The sequence below is a fragment of the Microcebus murinus genome, chromosome 10, assembly GCF_040939455.1.
Source record: "Microcebus murinus isolate Inina chromosome 10, M.murinus_Inina_mat1.0, whole genome shotgun sequence".
In the NCBI taxonomy this organism is placed as follows: domain Eukaryota; kingdom Metazoa; phylum Chordata; class Mammalia; order Primates; family Cheirogaleidae; genus Microcebus; species Microcebus murinus.
Window position 1 is genome coordinate 82,625,669 of NC_134113.1, and position 16,254 is coordinate 82,641,922.

At 36.0% G+C, this 16,254-nt stretch overlaps 1 protein-coding gene across 1 annotated transcript in view; it reads right to left on the reverse strand.

Annotated features, from left to right (window-relative positions):
• The window catches only part of PDE3A (phosphodiesterase 3A), a 295,523-nt gene that overhangs the window by 28,159 nt on the left and 251,110 nt on the right, over positions 1 to 16,254 (reverse strand). The window contains exons 6-9 of the mRNA XM_012785508.3: positions 11,426 to 11,645; positions 8,074 to 8,159; positions 6,500 to 6,654; positions 4,765 to 4,902 (exon numbers count right to left, since the gene is read on the reverse strand). Coding sequence (XP_012640962.3) covers positions 4,765 to 4,902; positions 6,500 to 6,654; positions 8,074 to 8,159; positions 11,426 to 11,645 — 599 coding nt within the window. The remainder of the gene's footprint in view (positions 1 to 4,764; positions 4,903 to 6,499; positions 6,655 to 8,073; positions 8,160 to 11,425; positions 11,646 to 16,254) is intronic.

Sequence of the window (16,254 nt, forward strand, 5' to 3'; positions counted from 1 at the left end):
AAAAGATTCCGAGTTGTGCTTCAGTAAAGGATAAAAGGGGAAAGAATTATGGGAGACAGGAAAAGGGTTGCTTTGACTAAGATATATAAAGAAAAAAGATTTATTCTAATCCAGTATAAATAACAAGGTCTAAACTATTTTCCCTCATTTATCTTTCCTCTTCTTCCTCTGAATATCTATTTTTTTTTTTCCAATTGCTTTCCTGGCTCTGATGACTCACATACCTTTGGATATAATTAAATATAAATATATAATTAAATATAAAAATATAAATACCTTTGGGTATAATTAGCATATGTGACATGCAAATGGTGGAGGAAGAAAAAAATGATAATGGAACAGGAGAAAATAGTGGGGAGAGAGGTGGTTATTCATGAAGCAGAATAGAGGGCAGAACCTTTTAAAATGGCCTCACTGCACATCACAAAGGCACAGTGCTGGTTAGCATTCAGGAGACCTTAAAAAAGAATTATCTGTCCTTTTTGTTACCTGCATTCCTTCTTAAAATTCTCTTGAAATAGTTCTTCCAAATCTTCAATATATTGCTTTATAGTTAGGGTTCCATCTTTTGTTATCATATTTAAATTTATTCAAATTCACTAGTATTCTTTTTAACTATATTTCTAATATTTATCAGTCACATACATTATATGTGTCTATATCTATACTTATATACACACACTTATATTGGAAAAAGGGATTCATTCATTCAACATGTATCTACTGAGTGCCTACTATGTGCCAATTTTTTTATGCATGCATTGTCTCTCTGTCTACATATATATATATATACACACACACATATGTATATATGTGCACTGCATACATATGAACAAAACACAGATCTCTTCTTTCACTGAGCTTTTGGTTTAGCAGGGGAGGGCAAGAACCAATAGATATAAGTAAATAAGTTATATACTATATGTCAGAAAGTTATAAATCCTGGGGAAAAGAAAAAATGGAATCGGGATGGCAGGGAAGGCATGGCAGATGTCATCTTAAATGTGGTTGTTAGAGTTGGCATATTCAGTAGGTGACATTTGAGCAAAGAATTGAAGGAGGTATGGAGTGAGGCACATGGATATCTGAGGAAAGAATTTTCCATGCAGAGGAGAGAGTCACAGTAGAGGCACTGAACTATGCTTGCTGTATTCAGGAGACAGCAAGAAGGCCAGTGTGACTGAAACAGAGTGCACAAGGACTGGAGTGAGACTTCAACAAGGGGGTAACTACAGGGTGGGACTGGGGCGGGGGTGCAGTCTTGGAGTGTGAGAGCCAGATCCACTATTTATAAGGACTTTTACTCTGAGTGAGGTAAGGAGTCACTGAAGAGACTGGTGAAGGGAAATAACTTTATTTGGCTTATTTTTAAAAGGAGCATCTTGGCTGCTCAATGAGAAATAAATTGTATAATATATTCATCTCAACTTCTAGGTACTTTCTTCACTCTAAAGGACAAGTGTATTTATTCATTGTCTCTTTTTCCATTCCTACCTCCTCTCTTTTAAAAATGCAGCAGAAAGTAAAGTTTGTGGTTCTTGTTATATTTCAAGCTGTTTCGTCTTTTAGTTATTTCCTTCCTACTATTGCCTTGGACTATATTTAAGTTCCTGTTTATATGCACCTAAGGGATTTAACTATGCACGTTACTGCAATAATAATAATAACAGCTGCAGTAGCTACTGCAAACACACACACACACACACACACAGCATTAAATAAGTAAGGTTGATTCTAAGTGATTTATATGTATACATATTGTAATTAATTTCAATTTTATATATTAAAAAGTTTACATATTATAATTAATCCTCATAGCATCTTCTGAGATAGGTACTGTTGATTACTAATATTTGAAAGCAGATGAAACTGAAGCACAGAGAGGTTGAGTGACTCGTCCAAGATCACACAGATGATCCATTTGAGAGCCAGAATTCCAACCAAGCATTTTAGCTTCAGATTTTACCATCAGCTTCAAATTCTACCACCATTTAAAAAAAAACAAAACAGTATGGTTAGGATCACAAATAGCTAAAGTTGTCTATGATTCTCTTAAAACATTTCAAAGATGAATTGCAAAATTAAGACAACAGGATATTTTAGAGTATGATTTTAAAACAGAAGAATTTTCCTCAAGAAGCTGTTAAAATCAACTCTCAATAATTTTACACATGGTAATTCCAAACTCATAAATAAAGATACTGTTAACTAGGTAAATATTGGTAACTGAAAAAATCTGAAGGATGTCCTTTTAGATTTGTTAAAATAAACATGATAATCATCAAAAGGCAGGCTGTGTATTGAGACTGAGAAGTCATTTCCACTGTACATATGTCTCTTTTAAAAATCTTTTGAAGTAAGATTTTTTCTGTTTAGTCTCAGCCAAAAGGTGATTTCTTGGAATGTCCATGTTAATTCACTTCAGCTGTCCTGAAGCCTTACTAAGCCAAAAAAAAAAAAAAAAAAAAAAAAAAAATCCTTTTCCATAAGCAAAATGTCATGATTTTTGCACTTATAAACTCAAATCAAAGGGAAAAAATGTTAAACTACTCAACAAGGCATAGGAAGCTGTGTTTGCTGTATTTTCTCAAAGTTCAATGTTCGGTAAATTGGGAAAGTAAAGAGTGACTGCTAAAGATCATGCAGTAATACTTTATTTTTGAAAGATGACTAGAACAAAAAAAATACATTAATGAATTGGTGGTGATCTAATTGCTAATTATCCATAATCTTTCCAAGGTCTACTGGTATCTACAACTGGCAGGACACATTTTGTGTCAATGCTGACCAAGTTCCATCCTTCCACCCCCATAAAGCGGGGCTGGATACTTGCAATGATATCAGTACTTGTCACTTGTGCTGTAAAACCAACTGCTGTGATAACCACTTTTCTACTTGGTTAGATGCCCCACTTGGAGAGCTTGAAGGTATAATAAGCAAAATGTGCTTTATGGGGATCTGAGAAGCAGCTGAATGAATGTAAGAAACCTGGGCTTCCGAGATGGATAAATCTACATTTGAAGCCTGGGTCTAATATTTACTATATAATTTTAGAGGGACACTATGTCCTCTTTTAAGCCTTAGTTTCTTCTTCTGTAAAATAGGGGTGGGAAAATGCCTGTACCAAAGTTACTGTGAATGTTAGAGAGTTTTGGAGAGTTTGTGAAACATATATCAAATAAGAATCGAGATGAGATTTTTTTTTTTTCTCCATGCCAGGGAACACACAATCCAGTAAAAGGTAGAAAATACTTTAGCCCATTGAAACATCCTGAAGCACCATTACAAGTGTATTTCCAGGAAAGATCACTCCCTCAAAGTCATAGTCTTCCAAGGATTTCAGAAAGTGGGATACAAAACCTCCCAGGAGGAGCCCTAAGGTATGAGGGGGTAAGGTGGATTAGATAGAATGGCTGTCCTTAAACCAGTCTTCAAGATCAGTAATGAGACCTTGCTTAGCACTGAGGAGAAAGGAAGAGGAGAAGAAGAATGGGCTCTTAACTCCCAGCAAAGAGCAAGGGATGCCATTATATTCCTCAATGTGTTCATGGATAGGAGTCTAGCAGAGGCAACAATTCCATGTTATACAGACTTTGTATTTATTTTGTACTTTATATCCCATCAGTAATGTTGGCGCACCTCCCAACTAGACCTAGCTGTCTGTGTTTGTGGAATTGAACACAAAACAAAAGGCCCACTATCTTCTCCCTTCAAAGCTTCCCAGATCAGGATCTTCATCCCAAAGTTCCACACTCAGATACTGGCTGAGCGGTCTTTAGATGCAGAGAGTAGTACAAAGAGGTATTTTTCAGTGATTTCTCTTCTAGCCTTTTGCAGAGAAATGTTAGTGGCCTCAATAAATCTGGGTTGGATTCTGAATTTTCACCTAAGTCGCATATTAAGAAGTGTAGTAATCTTTAATATCTCCGCTGTAATATTTATTCAGATCTGTAACAGCTCACCTAAAACATTTTAAAATAAGCTGATAAATATTATAGCATCATTCTTTTAAATTAAGAGTGTATATTTTGATAGGTGTTTGATAATACAGCAAATCCAACATTTTGTTTTGTTTTTTTTTGAAACAAATATGTTCAAAGCCTTAATTTCTGTATGTTTTCTTTCTTCCTTGGCAAAACAAACATTTCTTTATTTGGGAAGCCTTGAAGGTGGTCTAGCCTAGAAATAACAATACTAACAGGCTGTTGCTATCTAAGCAACAGTTCTCGTCCTGTATTTCTTGTGATAATAAATGTGTTTTTGATTTTCAAATACAGAAAACTCTATTCAATATGTCTCTCACAGCATCGTGGGGAAGCATGTTTCTGCACAATATCTTGTTTCTGATAAGCACTTTAATATTAAAAACTTAAAAAAAGTCATTGGAAATAATTCTAGACAATAAATTAGTTTTTGTAAATAGGCAGTTTTCTTCTTTTAGGCGGCTTGTGTCACCTCTTTTTGTTTTCTTAATTTTATGAATTATAGATCATTTGTTCCTCTTGCTTATGTATCTCTGATTCCTCCTCCTTTGTCTTAAAAATTTATATAATATTTTAATTGTATAATATGGTATTCTATGCGCTTGAAAATCCAGTTTCCTTTGTTAACCCACCACCAAGGAATCTACAGAATGTTGTGTGCCAAAACTTCCTTTCTCCACACAACACCTACCCACAGGTGTCAAGAATGTACAAAGCTTTAAGCAAATGAGGAATTGTTTTTTGTATATTTACAGTCATAATGTCTGAATGAATATCTTACCTGACTAAGAATACGGCCACATGTTTTTCCTATACTTTCCACTAAATCAAAAATTGGAAAATTCCAAGTATTTAGCTGCTCCATAATTGAGTCCAGATTATCCATGACAAGAGGTTCAGGAGCAAGAATCGGTTTGTCCTGTAATGAAGATTAAAATATTTTTAACGACAAGTAGTTTTTCTACAGAGCAATTTGTGTGCTTCGGTAAATTTAAATTAATAACTGTGGTTACCATAAATAAATGACTTAAAACTCCAGAGTCAAAGAGCGATCTTTAAAAGAAATCAAGATGAATGAGACATTGAGTCCAAAGTAAGGAGGAAAGTACCCAAGGCTTTCTGTTTTAGACTGTGAATTTTGCATTGTTAGATGCATGTATATCCCTGGTTCGGATATACTTCAGCAAAATCATGCATATTTCCTCCATAAATTAACGTAACTGCTTTGGGTCCACTGCAGGGTTCTTTTTTTTCTTCCTTTTATTTCATCATATTATGGGGGTACAAATATTGTTACTGCAGGGTTCTTAAAGAAAGATTCAAGGACTTCAGAAAATTCTGGAATTATATATAAATTTATCTGTCCACATAGTTATGTACATTTTTCTGAGATGAGGTTTCCTTGCTCAAATGAAACTCTTAAAAGAGATCCATGAATGGAGAGGAGGACTTAATCACTCCTACTCGAATTGATCAAATTTATATTGATGCTTCAAAAGCAAAAATTCATTTTATGGAATGACAACTGCAACATTTTTCAGAGATTTTAATTTCATTCCCATGATCTACTGTTTTCTGAGAAACAATCACCATGTAAATGTGAAGACTTTTTATAATTGGTCCCAAATGAGGATATTCTTAAATTTCCAAAAGAAATAGAAAATAAAGATATTGAGGATAAGAAAACATAAATTATTTTACCTGACAATCTATTTGATTTAAAAGTGCAAATGACAAATACAATAAAAAATGATAAAACAGAAATTGATAATCTTGTGACAGTCAACATTTTCTACCATTTGCCGCCTCCCTCAAATTAACCTGATTTAAATGTACACTTGTATCCTCCTTAAACAGATCTCATTAAACACACAAATTAAGTCATTAAAGGATATTTTAATAGTGAGAGAAAGGTGTTCTATGTACTATATCCATATAACACTATTGCATTTGAATCCACTAAATCTGTAAAAAAAAATTTTTTTTAAAAACATTTTAATAGGTAGCAAGTGTCACTATAAACCTGGTTTAATATAACAAGCAAAATAAACATTGGCTCACTTTCTCCGTCAAAGAGGTACTAGAGAAAAACCAGCAAATGCCCTAAGACAACTATCTTCTTCCTCCTACTCCCTCCCACACTCCTTTCTTCCTTTCCTTCCTTTCTTTCATCTTTCTATTCTTTCCTTTATAAAATATTATTTTATTATTGAATGAAATAATTCATTTTCTATGCTTATTTACACTTTTTAATTGAGTTAATAAATATCTGTAATGATTTGTAAAGAAAAAATACTTATGCTTTTAATCACCAAATAACAGAACCATTAAGAAACCATTAGGACCTGGATAGAGAAGAACTATATTGGTACATATGGGTATGGCTATGACATATGTGTGATCTAAAGGAGACAGATCTGTAAATCTAATCATTCAAGGTTCCATTTCTAAGCCAATCTCCGTAGCAAAAAGCAGATTTCTTGAGTAAATGAATGGGTTAAGTGACATGGGCCTACCAAGAACATCATGGTCTCAGGAGTGTACGTGCTGCAAGCTGATGCTTTTCTCAGCTGCTCCCTTGCACACTCAGCCTCATCCTCGTTCTGTACAATATCACTGCTGTCGCTGTTGTTATTGGTTTCATAATCAGAGGTAACTTGAGCAGTGTCATCTGCAATTGAAAGAGAACAGCTTATTATGAGATTTGCAATGGAGAAAAGGGGCTCATTTAAGCACATTTTCCTGAAATGCACATGGTAAATACAGTATTTAGGGAAATACTGCTTTCATGGGCTGACACAGCAAGAATATGACATCATTAGGTAGAGAAAAGTACAGATCTTCTAACCCAATAAAATAGAGGGGAATTATGATCTGTAATTTCTATGACATTTACTAATTCCTCAATAATAATTTTTAGATCCTGTGACTTTATATTTCTTTTTTCTCTATTCCTCTCCCAGTACATAAACCACTGAGTAGCTGACTAAAGCACTAACTCTAGAATTGGCACGTGGGGTGGGAGAAATTGAGTTGAGCAGCCCAGGAATAACGTGGGCTGTAGAACGTGGAGGGAGGGCATGTGTTTAAAAGCAAAGGAGAGCCCATGTATGTATCCACCCTGTTCCTTGGAGTCTGTTGCTTCCTTCCTTATCTATCCCCCTTCACTGTCCCCATTTGTCAGTCTCCAATAAACTGTGCTAATCTAAAGTTCAATTAGAAAATGCCAAATGTTTAGATGGGCACGGTGGTATGTGCCTGTAGTCCCAGCTACTCGGGAGGCTGAGGCAGGAGGATCACTTGAGCCCAGGAGTTTGAGGTTGCTGGGAGCCAGGCTGACCCCACGGCACTCTAGCCCAGGCAACAGAGTGAGACTCTATCTCAAAGAAAAAAAAACAACAAAATGTCTAAAGAACACACTCCTGAGGCAAAGACCTCAAGAAGCTTCCTGTAGCTGAATAAGCTACCTGAATGAAGTTACTGAGTGTTTGCTGGATGTCAGGGACCACTTAAAGCACTTTATTTGTATTAACACATTTAATCCTCTCAACCATCCTATGAGGCACAGAATATTCCCTCCTCTGTGTCCCTCATCTTCCCTAACTCAACGAGGGCTAATACAATCAGGGGAATATTTCACCTTTGTGGTCTGATGGAGAGCTACAGTCTTTGAATGTGGCGTCTTCATTTTTATTACACATTTTGGGATTGAAACATGTCAATTACATTTTCATACTATATCTAATTCAAATATACAAGCAGTTGCTTAATTCTGTGTATACTGGTGGAAGTAGCAAGATAAAACAACATTTCTGTACAGTTCTATATATTCTATAAAATGGCCTCTCATTGTTGTAAAAACATACATTTGTATGATGAGGGCCAGAAACATTTTGGATAGCTTTGCACCAAAACTTTATGCACGATCAAAATTCTAGATAGTAGGGTGAAAGATGATTTTGATTTTCTTCCTTGTCTTTTTAAAATTGTAATTTAAAATAATCAGAAATACGGGTTACCTAATTGATCAGGAAAGAAAAAAAAAAAAAGATTTCCATTTTGAGGAACAGAATCTAAAACAATGAATTACCTGTTCTGCTTGGTGTCTGAGCAACTGCCCCACTTCTCTCCAGGAGCCCGTCGGCAGAATTCCCTTGGGAATACGGTCTGCCACAGCTGAGAAATATCAGAACAGCTGTCAGTATATCCTGCTGTTTTCAAAAAACATCATAGGCACATACCATCGATACGTACAGTAAGACAGACACAACAATCAAATATTTCTACCTTCTACTTACTTGTTTCATGGGAAAATTCATTTTGTTTTGAGACCCGGGCACTGTGCTTTCCACAGTAAAGAAAGAGCATGAGCAATAAATACAAAGGATTAGAAATTTCACTTGCCTCCTGTGCTCTCCCACACCTGAGGTGAAAGTGGTGGGAAAACTTTGCCACACTGTTGAGAGAATACTAGTGACAGGTAGTGACAGGCTGCTACCTATCTATAGCAGTCCTTTTGGAAGTGTCAGCATGTGTTTGGTCAAAAATCTCTTCCTCAGTGGAATCCCTTTGTGCCTGCTTAAAAGCCTCATTATGAGATTTATGTCTTTGGCTTAAGACATCTTATGGCCCAACAGACCTTTAAGAAAAGATAGCACAGGTAAAAATAGAAGGATGGTATATCAATTTTATTTTTTGCCACAAAATAAAAATGAATTCTTTTTTTGTTTCAGATTAATCAGTCACCTGCTACGGCCCTAGGAAATGACACAAGAGGCACATTTTGACAAAAAGTGAATGTACGATGGACTATGTAGGATGCTGGCTCAGAAAAACAGGCCAAGGGAGATATCGTGGGAACCAGAAAAAACCAAGGTACTTGAGAGGCAAACAACTCCCCCTAACAGAGGGTGTTAGAAGATGAGGGATATTTTTTCCTCAACAGTTTGACTGTTTTATGAATTAAAAAACAACTCCACAAAACAGTTGGCAAAGTTCCGAACTGGCTCCTCCCTCTGTAATCCTGTTTAGAGATTTCATGATTAGATTCTAATTCTGCATTTTGCTGCTGGGTTCTTTCCTTCTGACTAACATTACAAACGGACTCCGAGGATTTTTTTCTGTTTGTTATTTAACCACAGATTACTCACTCTAAAATGAAAAAAAATTGAGTGATAATTTTTTCTTTAGTATCTTAAAAGTCTCATCATTTTTTTTCCCCCTGAATTATGCTTGTATATGCAGTAAAGAAAAGCGTTTTCTGGCTAGAGCGTATTTTCATACTAAGTAACTTTATTTTCAACCCTTGAATGTAAGTAGAAAATCATTACACACAAAATATTCCTAGTTATGAAACCTATCATTTTAACATAAGGAATCAAAAGAAAATGACGGTACTAAAGGAAAAAGAAAAGTAGATGCAATTAATGGGCTTATATTCTCAGATGAAACTCAGCAGAAGTTTATTAGTTTTAAGATTTTTCATTGCAAGATAATACCTAGAAGGACTATTTAAATTAGTAGTTCAAATATACCAGCCCCTATGCCAAAAAAATAGCTTGCTGCATAGACATTACAGCAGCCAAGAGACTAGGACTCAACGCCAAGCCCCTCGAGTTCAGCAGGGGAAACCACAATAATTAGTCGTGTGTTTCTGGAGCTCTCTGTGCCTACATGGGTGGCTGTCTTGAAGGCAATAATAAAACCTGGTTTGAATTATAGGTTTATAAAGCCCAAACAAATAAAACACACACTACTGGACTTATAAACATTACTGAACAAGTAGACAGTGAAATCCCCTTGTTTTTCTCTGAAACCTCTTTTATAAAAATCCCCATTACATTCTCCCTGCTGAGAATACAAGAAATAGACTATTAAAAGAAAAGCTATGTGAGTGGTACATCTTTTCTGAACATCCGTCTTCCTTTCTTTAGGCAGCTTATTTCCCACACGTCTGGAAAGCTCAGTGGGAGAGTCTCCCTAAAAGGGCTGAAAGCAGATGTCCTTCATGCAGATTACTCCCTGGGGCTTCACCCTGGCTCGGGGTACACACAGCAAAACAATGCTTCTTAAGTGTGTTCTGCCAAACACTAGATCCATGGGCAATTATTGGGTGTTAACCAAAAGAAACTGGTTCTGTGGTCAAATAAATTTAGAAAACACTAGATAAAACAACAACAACAAAAAAAAATCAAGGGGTGGTCTTTTAGCAGAACTTATCAGAGTTTTTAATAAAGTGATATGTATTGTGAATCTCTAGAGGGAAATATGTTTTGTCTCCTAGACGTGGTACTACACACTATCCTTTTTTTGTGTGTGCGTGGAGAAAAAAGATGTGGTTAATATCCTATAGAAATTGTTTTATTTAAATAGCAGCAGAATAACTTTTGGATGGTAGAATAACTTTTTACGCTGGCTCTGCCCAAAAAAGAATAATTTTTCGTTTAAAAATATTCATAAAGAGAAAAGAAGTAAAAATAAAGATCACAAAATAAATGAAATTCATTTAGCTTACAGAGCTTATGGGTAAGGCATATGAAAGTGAAAATTAGGAGGTTTAATAGCAATTGCCAGTTCCTAAAACTGAACGTATTGATAAAATATGGGTCTAGGAACCAGTATTTGATACCAGAAAACTAACATGTTACTAATTTACTCACATAGTTAACCTTATTCACCTTAGAAAAGAAATACTATTTTTTTTTCAAGGTACTTAAAAGCACTCAACTCCTTTCTACTTAAAAAATATTGTAATGTTTTAAGAGCAATTATTCAAGATGAACTATTAGTGAAGAACAGTAAAAACACATTAATCAGTAAAAAGAGGCAATTCTTTCTTTGTGACAATGTTGGCAAAATAATCACTCCAGCCATGCTGGGCCCTTTTTTCTTGCCCTCTGTGACAGATAACACTTTATAATTCTGTTTCAACATGATAGAAAAGCACATGCAACTGTTTCATTGCATTCAGAGAACTACTTGAGTCCACCCATCGTGGTCCATGTAATTATTTGCACATTTTCAAAGTATTAAAATGAGAAACGCAAATTTAGGATTAAACATCTTTAAAATCGGTATAAAATACTCCCTGGAGAACAAGTAAAAACACATTCCAACAAAATGTTGAATTAGATTATTTGATATAAATTTTTAATTATCTATTTTCTGCATTCTCCATCAGTAAGCAGATAACATATATAACTAATTATTTTTTATCATCTACTAAGATTAGGTATATAAACTGTATGGACTGAACTTTCTATTAATACAAAAACCACTAAAAAATTAAGTTTTTATTATAGCCTATTCAACTCAAATCATACTGTACTATACTTTCTTGTCAACTACTTTGGCAGACCTACCCTAAGCTGTTGGGACTAGTGGTAGATGTTCCCGTAGGGAAAACTATTATTAAACCCCAGTTAACAACATAAAATCCTTACCTGCTACATATAACAGGTGGAGTCAGGATCTGGGGGGATAAGTCAGGGGCACTCTGAGTGTAAGTTAAAGTCCTGTGAGAAGTTAGGCCTTGTTTCGCAGTTGCGTTAGAAGATTCTGGAAACTGCACTGCAGAAATTTTGCTGACGGGGCTGCTGGCAGGAGTCCCTTGGAGAGGTGAGGAGCAGGGTGATGAGAGAGGGGAAATTTTAGCGAGGGCACCTGAGAAAGAGGAAGAGTTAAGTCAATAAACAAATGTCTTTGAAATGCAAAATTGCAACTCTTGAGCTCCTCCAACAACCATGTGCGCACTCAGGCCACTGGGCTGGCCTCTGGTGCATGCCACCATCTGGAGACAGGGTGTGTGGTGGGGGTGTCTCCACAGCATGAAATGGGAGTGATGAATCATCACGAAAAAATCGGTGGCAATGTTGGCACATCCAGCTAAAGCCCTGGTGTCCTGGAGTAACTTCAGGACAGAAGGATATTATTTTCTCTTCCCATTTTTGTTTCTTCTTGTCATTCTGACACAAAAATAATAGTTCAAATTTTCTCATGTGCTTGCCTTCTCTTAGGTCGTGAAGTTTTTAGCAGGAACAAGATCCACTATGGTTTTAAGCATTAACTGGTATCTGGATGGGAGTTTGGCAGGCATTGATGCTTAAAATATGTAAATAAGGAAGATAACGTTTTCGAGAGGCAATTAACCTTCTTAACCATTCACATTTTCAGTGAAAGGGGACCACTTTGTGTGAAACAGTACTTTGACCAAAATAATTTTTGAAGAAAACATTTTAAAATGAAAATATGATCTATTTCAGGTCAAACGATAGGCCTAAAGGTTACATTTCAAGCGTGAGGGTTTGTGCCAAACTGTCTGTGTTTACTCTAGATTGTGAGAATTTAACAGGACGCTGGCTGGCTTAGATTTCAAAGCAGGGCTGTCTGTCGGAGGACAATGACGGTATCTTTTGAAGTTACTCTCTCCCAAACATAAGGGAAGGCAGCCTGCACTTAAAATTGAAAAAAAGAGAGACAAATAACTTTTGAACAGCTACCTGATTACTGGTTTTCATGATTTTATGGCCGAACGGCCTACTGTAGGGTAAATGAAACGCAATCATTCAAAGTCATTCTCTATTTCTCACCACTGAAAGGAAATTTACAGCCACGGACTTTCACATCATCAAGTGATGTGTGTGGTTTACTAGCATCTGGCTGACAGCAAAGTTTGCTTCCAGGGACCAGTTCCCTCAAAAGTTTGATTTGTCACACCCAAAGGTTTTCTGGCCCACTGAAAAGAACATTAAGCTTGTTGAAGGGTTTTTATGAATTTCTTTTTACATTTCTTGTTGGCACTGGTATTTGTTTTGTTTTAAAAAGATGGGAAATCTCTCTCTTCCTCTGCTTAAGCATGGGGAACACCAAGCCTTCCTAGTCCTTTCTAAACATTTCCATTGTTGACTCTTGATTGACAGCTTGTCCCAGCTTTTATACTTAGCAAACGAAACACCACTTAGACCCAGAGAGGTTAAAAGACCTTCCCCAGTGTCACACTACTAGCAAGTGGGAGAAAAGAGAGTGGGTCCAGCTATTCTTAGTAAAATGTGCTCTATCAGCCAGTATTTCTATCAGAGACTGCTCAAGGGGGAAGAAAAATCCATGATCTATGATCTATGAGGCGGCATTTGTATCGCTCTTTATGTCATGCTTTATGGTTTTATTTCCATTTCTATTTAAAAGATTTAACTATTTTACCAAAGATACTGACAAACGCTCATGTTACAGTCTCCTGAGCCAAAAGTAAATTAAGTTCACTAAATTTTTAACTCACTTCCTGAGCCAATGTACCATTGTGTGCAGGGAGTGAGTTACATGTGTGCTGTGAAGTATTATATTAAATGGTTGTAAGTTTTAAAACAAAAGAAATATATTATTTGGAAGCTCTGGAATAAACTCAATGTCTAACTTTATCTCTTATATTTTATAATTAGATCTCCTCATTATAATTTTATAAAATAAAGAAAAATCTATGTTTCTCCAAGCTCTAAACCCCTTCTCATTTCTCTAACGCTATATAATATTATGGGATACACAAATATCATTGCACATATATAGGTGCTCTGATGTAAACAAGGTTGGGAAGGGCTGCTCTAATTTAGACAATTTTTTGGATTAAGGTGGAGACTCCAGATCATCTTAGATAGGCAGTGTAGATAATCTTAGCTAGGCAGTGTAACCATTCAGGAACTGAATCCTGGCATGATGTGGCATAAAGGTGATCAAGGTATTTGCACTAAGTATCTCAGTGATTTATTCACTTAACAAAAATTTACTGGGTGTCCTTTTCCAGAGCTGGAGTGGTGAGTCAAATAAAATCCCTGCTCTCATGGAGCTCCCACTGTTTTAGGGGAGATGGGAGCTAAAAATTAAAAATCATTAAAGCAGAAGAAAGAAAAGTCGTGAAAGTCAAGTAATTTCAAGTGATGTGAAGAAAAATAATGCAGAGTAGAGGACAGAGAAGGACAGAAATGCTCTTTAGATAAGACCGTCTGGGAAGGCCTCTGGGGTGGGGTTGGGGGAGGGTAAATTTTGAACAGAGCCCTGATGACATAAGGAAGACATTTAGACAAGTATCTGGGGAAAGCATGTTTCGGCAAGAGGGACATACCTGAGGATGTCAGAGGATCAGTAGGAGCTCAGTGGCTGGCAGCTTAGCAAAGAGGAAGGAAGAATGGGGCGGAGAATGGGGTCAGTGAATGGGTCAGAGAGGTTGCTGGGTAAGGCTGGATAGAGCTGGGTAGGTCCAGGGTTAGATTTTAATTGCTTTTTTTTTTTTTTTTTTGAGACAGAGTCTCGCTTTGTCGTCCAGGCTAGAGTGAGTGCCGTGGCGTCAGCCTAGCTCACAGCAACCTCAGACTCCTGGGCTCGAGCGATCCTTCTGCCTCAGCCTCCCGAGTAGCTGGGACTACAGGCATGAGCCACCATGCCCGGCTAATTTTTTTTTTTATATATATATCAGTTGGCCAATTAATTTCTTTCTATTTATAGTAGAGACGGGGTCTCGCTCTTGCTCAGGCTGGTTTTGAACTCCTGACCTCGAGCAATCCGCCCGCCTCGGCCTCCCAAGAGCTAGGATTACAGGCGTGAGCCACAGCGCCCGGCCTTAATTGCTTTTTAAGCTCTTAAAAAAAGAGAGAGATTCATGCTAGATATTGTATTAGACAATTCTTTAACTATTCTGATAGCAAATTATGAGTTCTGGATAGTTTTCTACCACCTTTTTTTTTTTTTTTTTTTTTTTTAAAGAGAACTGTAGTTCACAGCCCATGAGAATATTGTCCATTTCTGTCTTGACACAATGGATTTTCTGAAGGCAATTTATGAAAGAGTGATTATTTTTCATTGCTAATTTTTAATAGCTGCCAATTGATAGCCTCTGAGATATGCAAAATTCACTCTCAAATATAAATGTTAACATCTATACAGCTATTAGAATTCTTCGAGTTAAGGATTAACTAAATTTAAACAAATAAGCAGACTTTGAAGACTCCAAACTTACTGCCTGGGATGAAATTTGAAATAAACATGTAATACAGGAGAAAACCTTTGTTTCTGTAGTACTACTAGTCTACATATTTTGAACACTTCTAACAAACAAAAGTCTTGGCAACAACTATGAGAAGCAGGGGTATTTTTAATCTGTAGGTGAGAAGATAAAGGTATAAATTCCTTTTTTTCCAGAGCCAAACTACAATTTTTCCCAGTGTGCCTTGTTGTAGTTTGCTTAGAGTTTAAAAAACAGAATTAGGAGTGCTATAGGAAGTAGATACATATTTGCACATATTAGTCTTCAAATACATGGGGAGATACATGCAGATAATATAATAATCAAATTTTCTTTCTAGAAAGAATAGACTACAAATAAACGATTTCAGACTCAGGAAGAGGATTTTCTGAGAAAATGGTAGGGATAACCTTCTTTACAAGTCTTTTAAAACAGATATTCTAAGACACTTTAAGTGTAATCATGTCTAAAGTTGTAGTGATGACTGTTAGGACTTCTGAAAATCTCATATAATTTTACGTTGTGCACTCACACACACGTACACGAAGGAATTCAGATAAATATGCATTCTCTCAAATATACTTATCTTCCTTTTATATTTGAATGATTTTAAGAGACTCCAGGAAAAAGACATAGCTCATGAATTATAAATCTTTGAATTATTCAAACTGCCCTAATGTAAAATGCTTAAAATCAAAATACTTAAAAAAAATTAAAAATATACCTTTAAAAATAAAGTCTAAAATACCAACTCCTTTGAGTAATTTAGCCTTATTCTTTGTTCCTGAGAGCATGAGAAAATGTGTCAAGACGAGGAATTTTGGGGCAATCAAAGGGAGAAGATAAATAATATTGGAGAGGAATTATTTAAGTGAATCCATCTGTTTTGTGCTATTAGACTTTCTCAGTTTAATTTTAACCAAACAGAAAAGGAACCAGCTTGTCTGATAAATATATGCCTCTTTTCCATGCCCACATGAAAATGGTCAGCCTTAATATTTTCCCACAACAGAAAATATATTTAAAGAAAATGCAAAAAAAAAAAAAAAAAAGGTCACAATACCATAATTAAATTTACGTCCTTTCAAATTTTCTACAGAAAGAACTCAGGCTAGTTTACAGGTGTAGAGATATCTGTTATCACTGTCATGGGCAGCTCAAACTTGCAAGAATCTGGGAAAGAACTACTGCAAATGCAATAACTGTGAATAGAGGAATTTTCAAAGCAGGATGACATCATGGTAGCTCCACATGGTCAGTGAC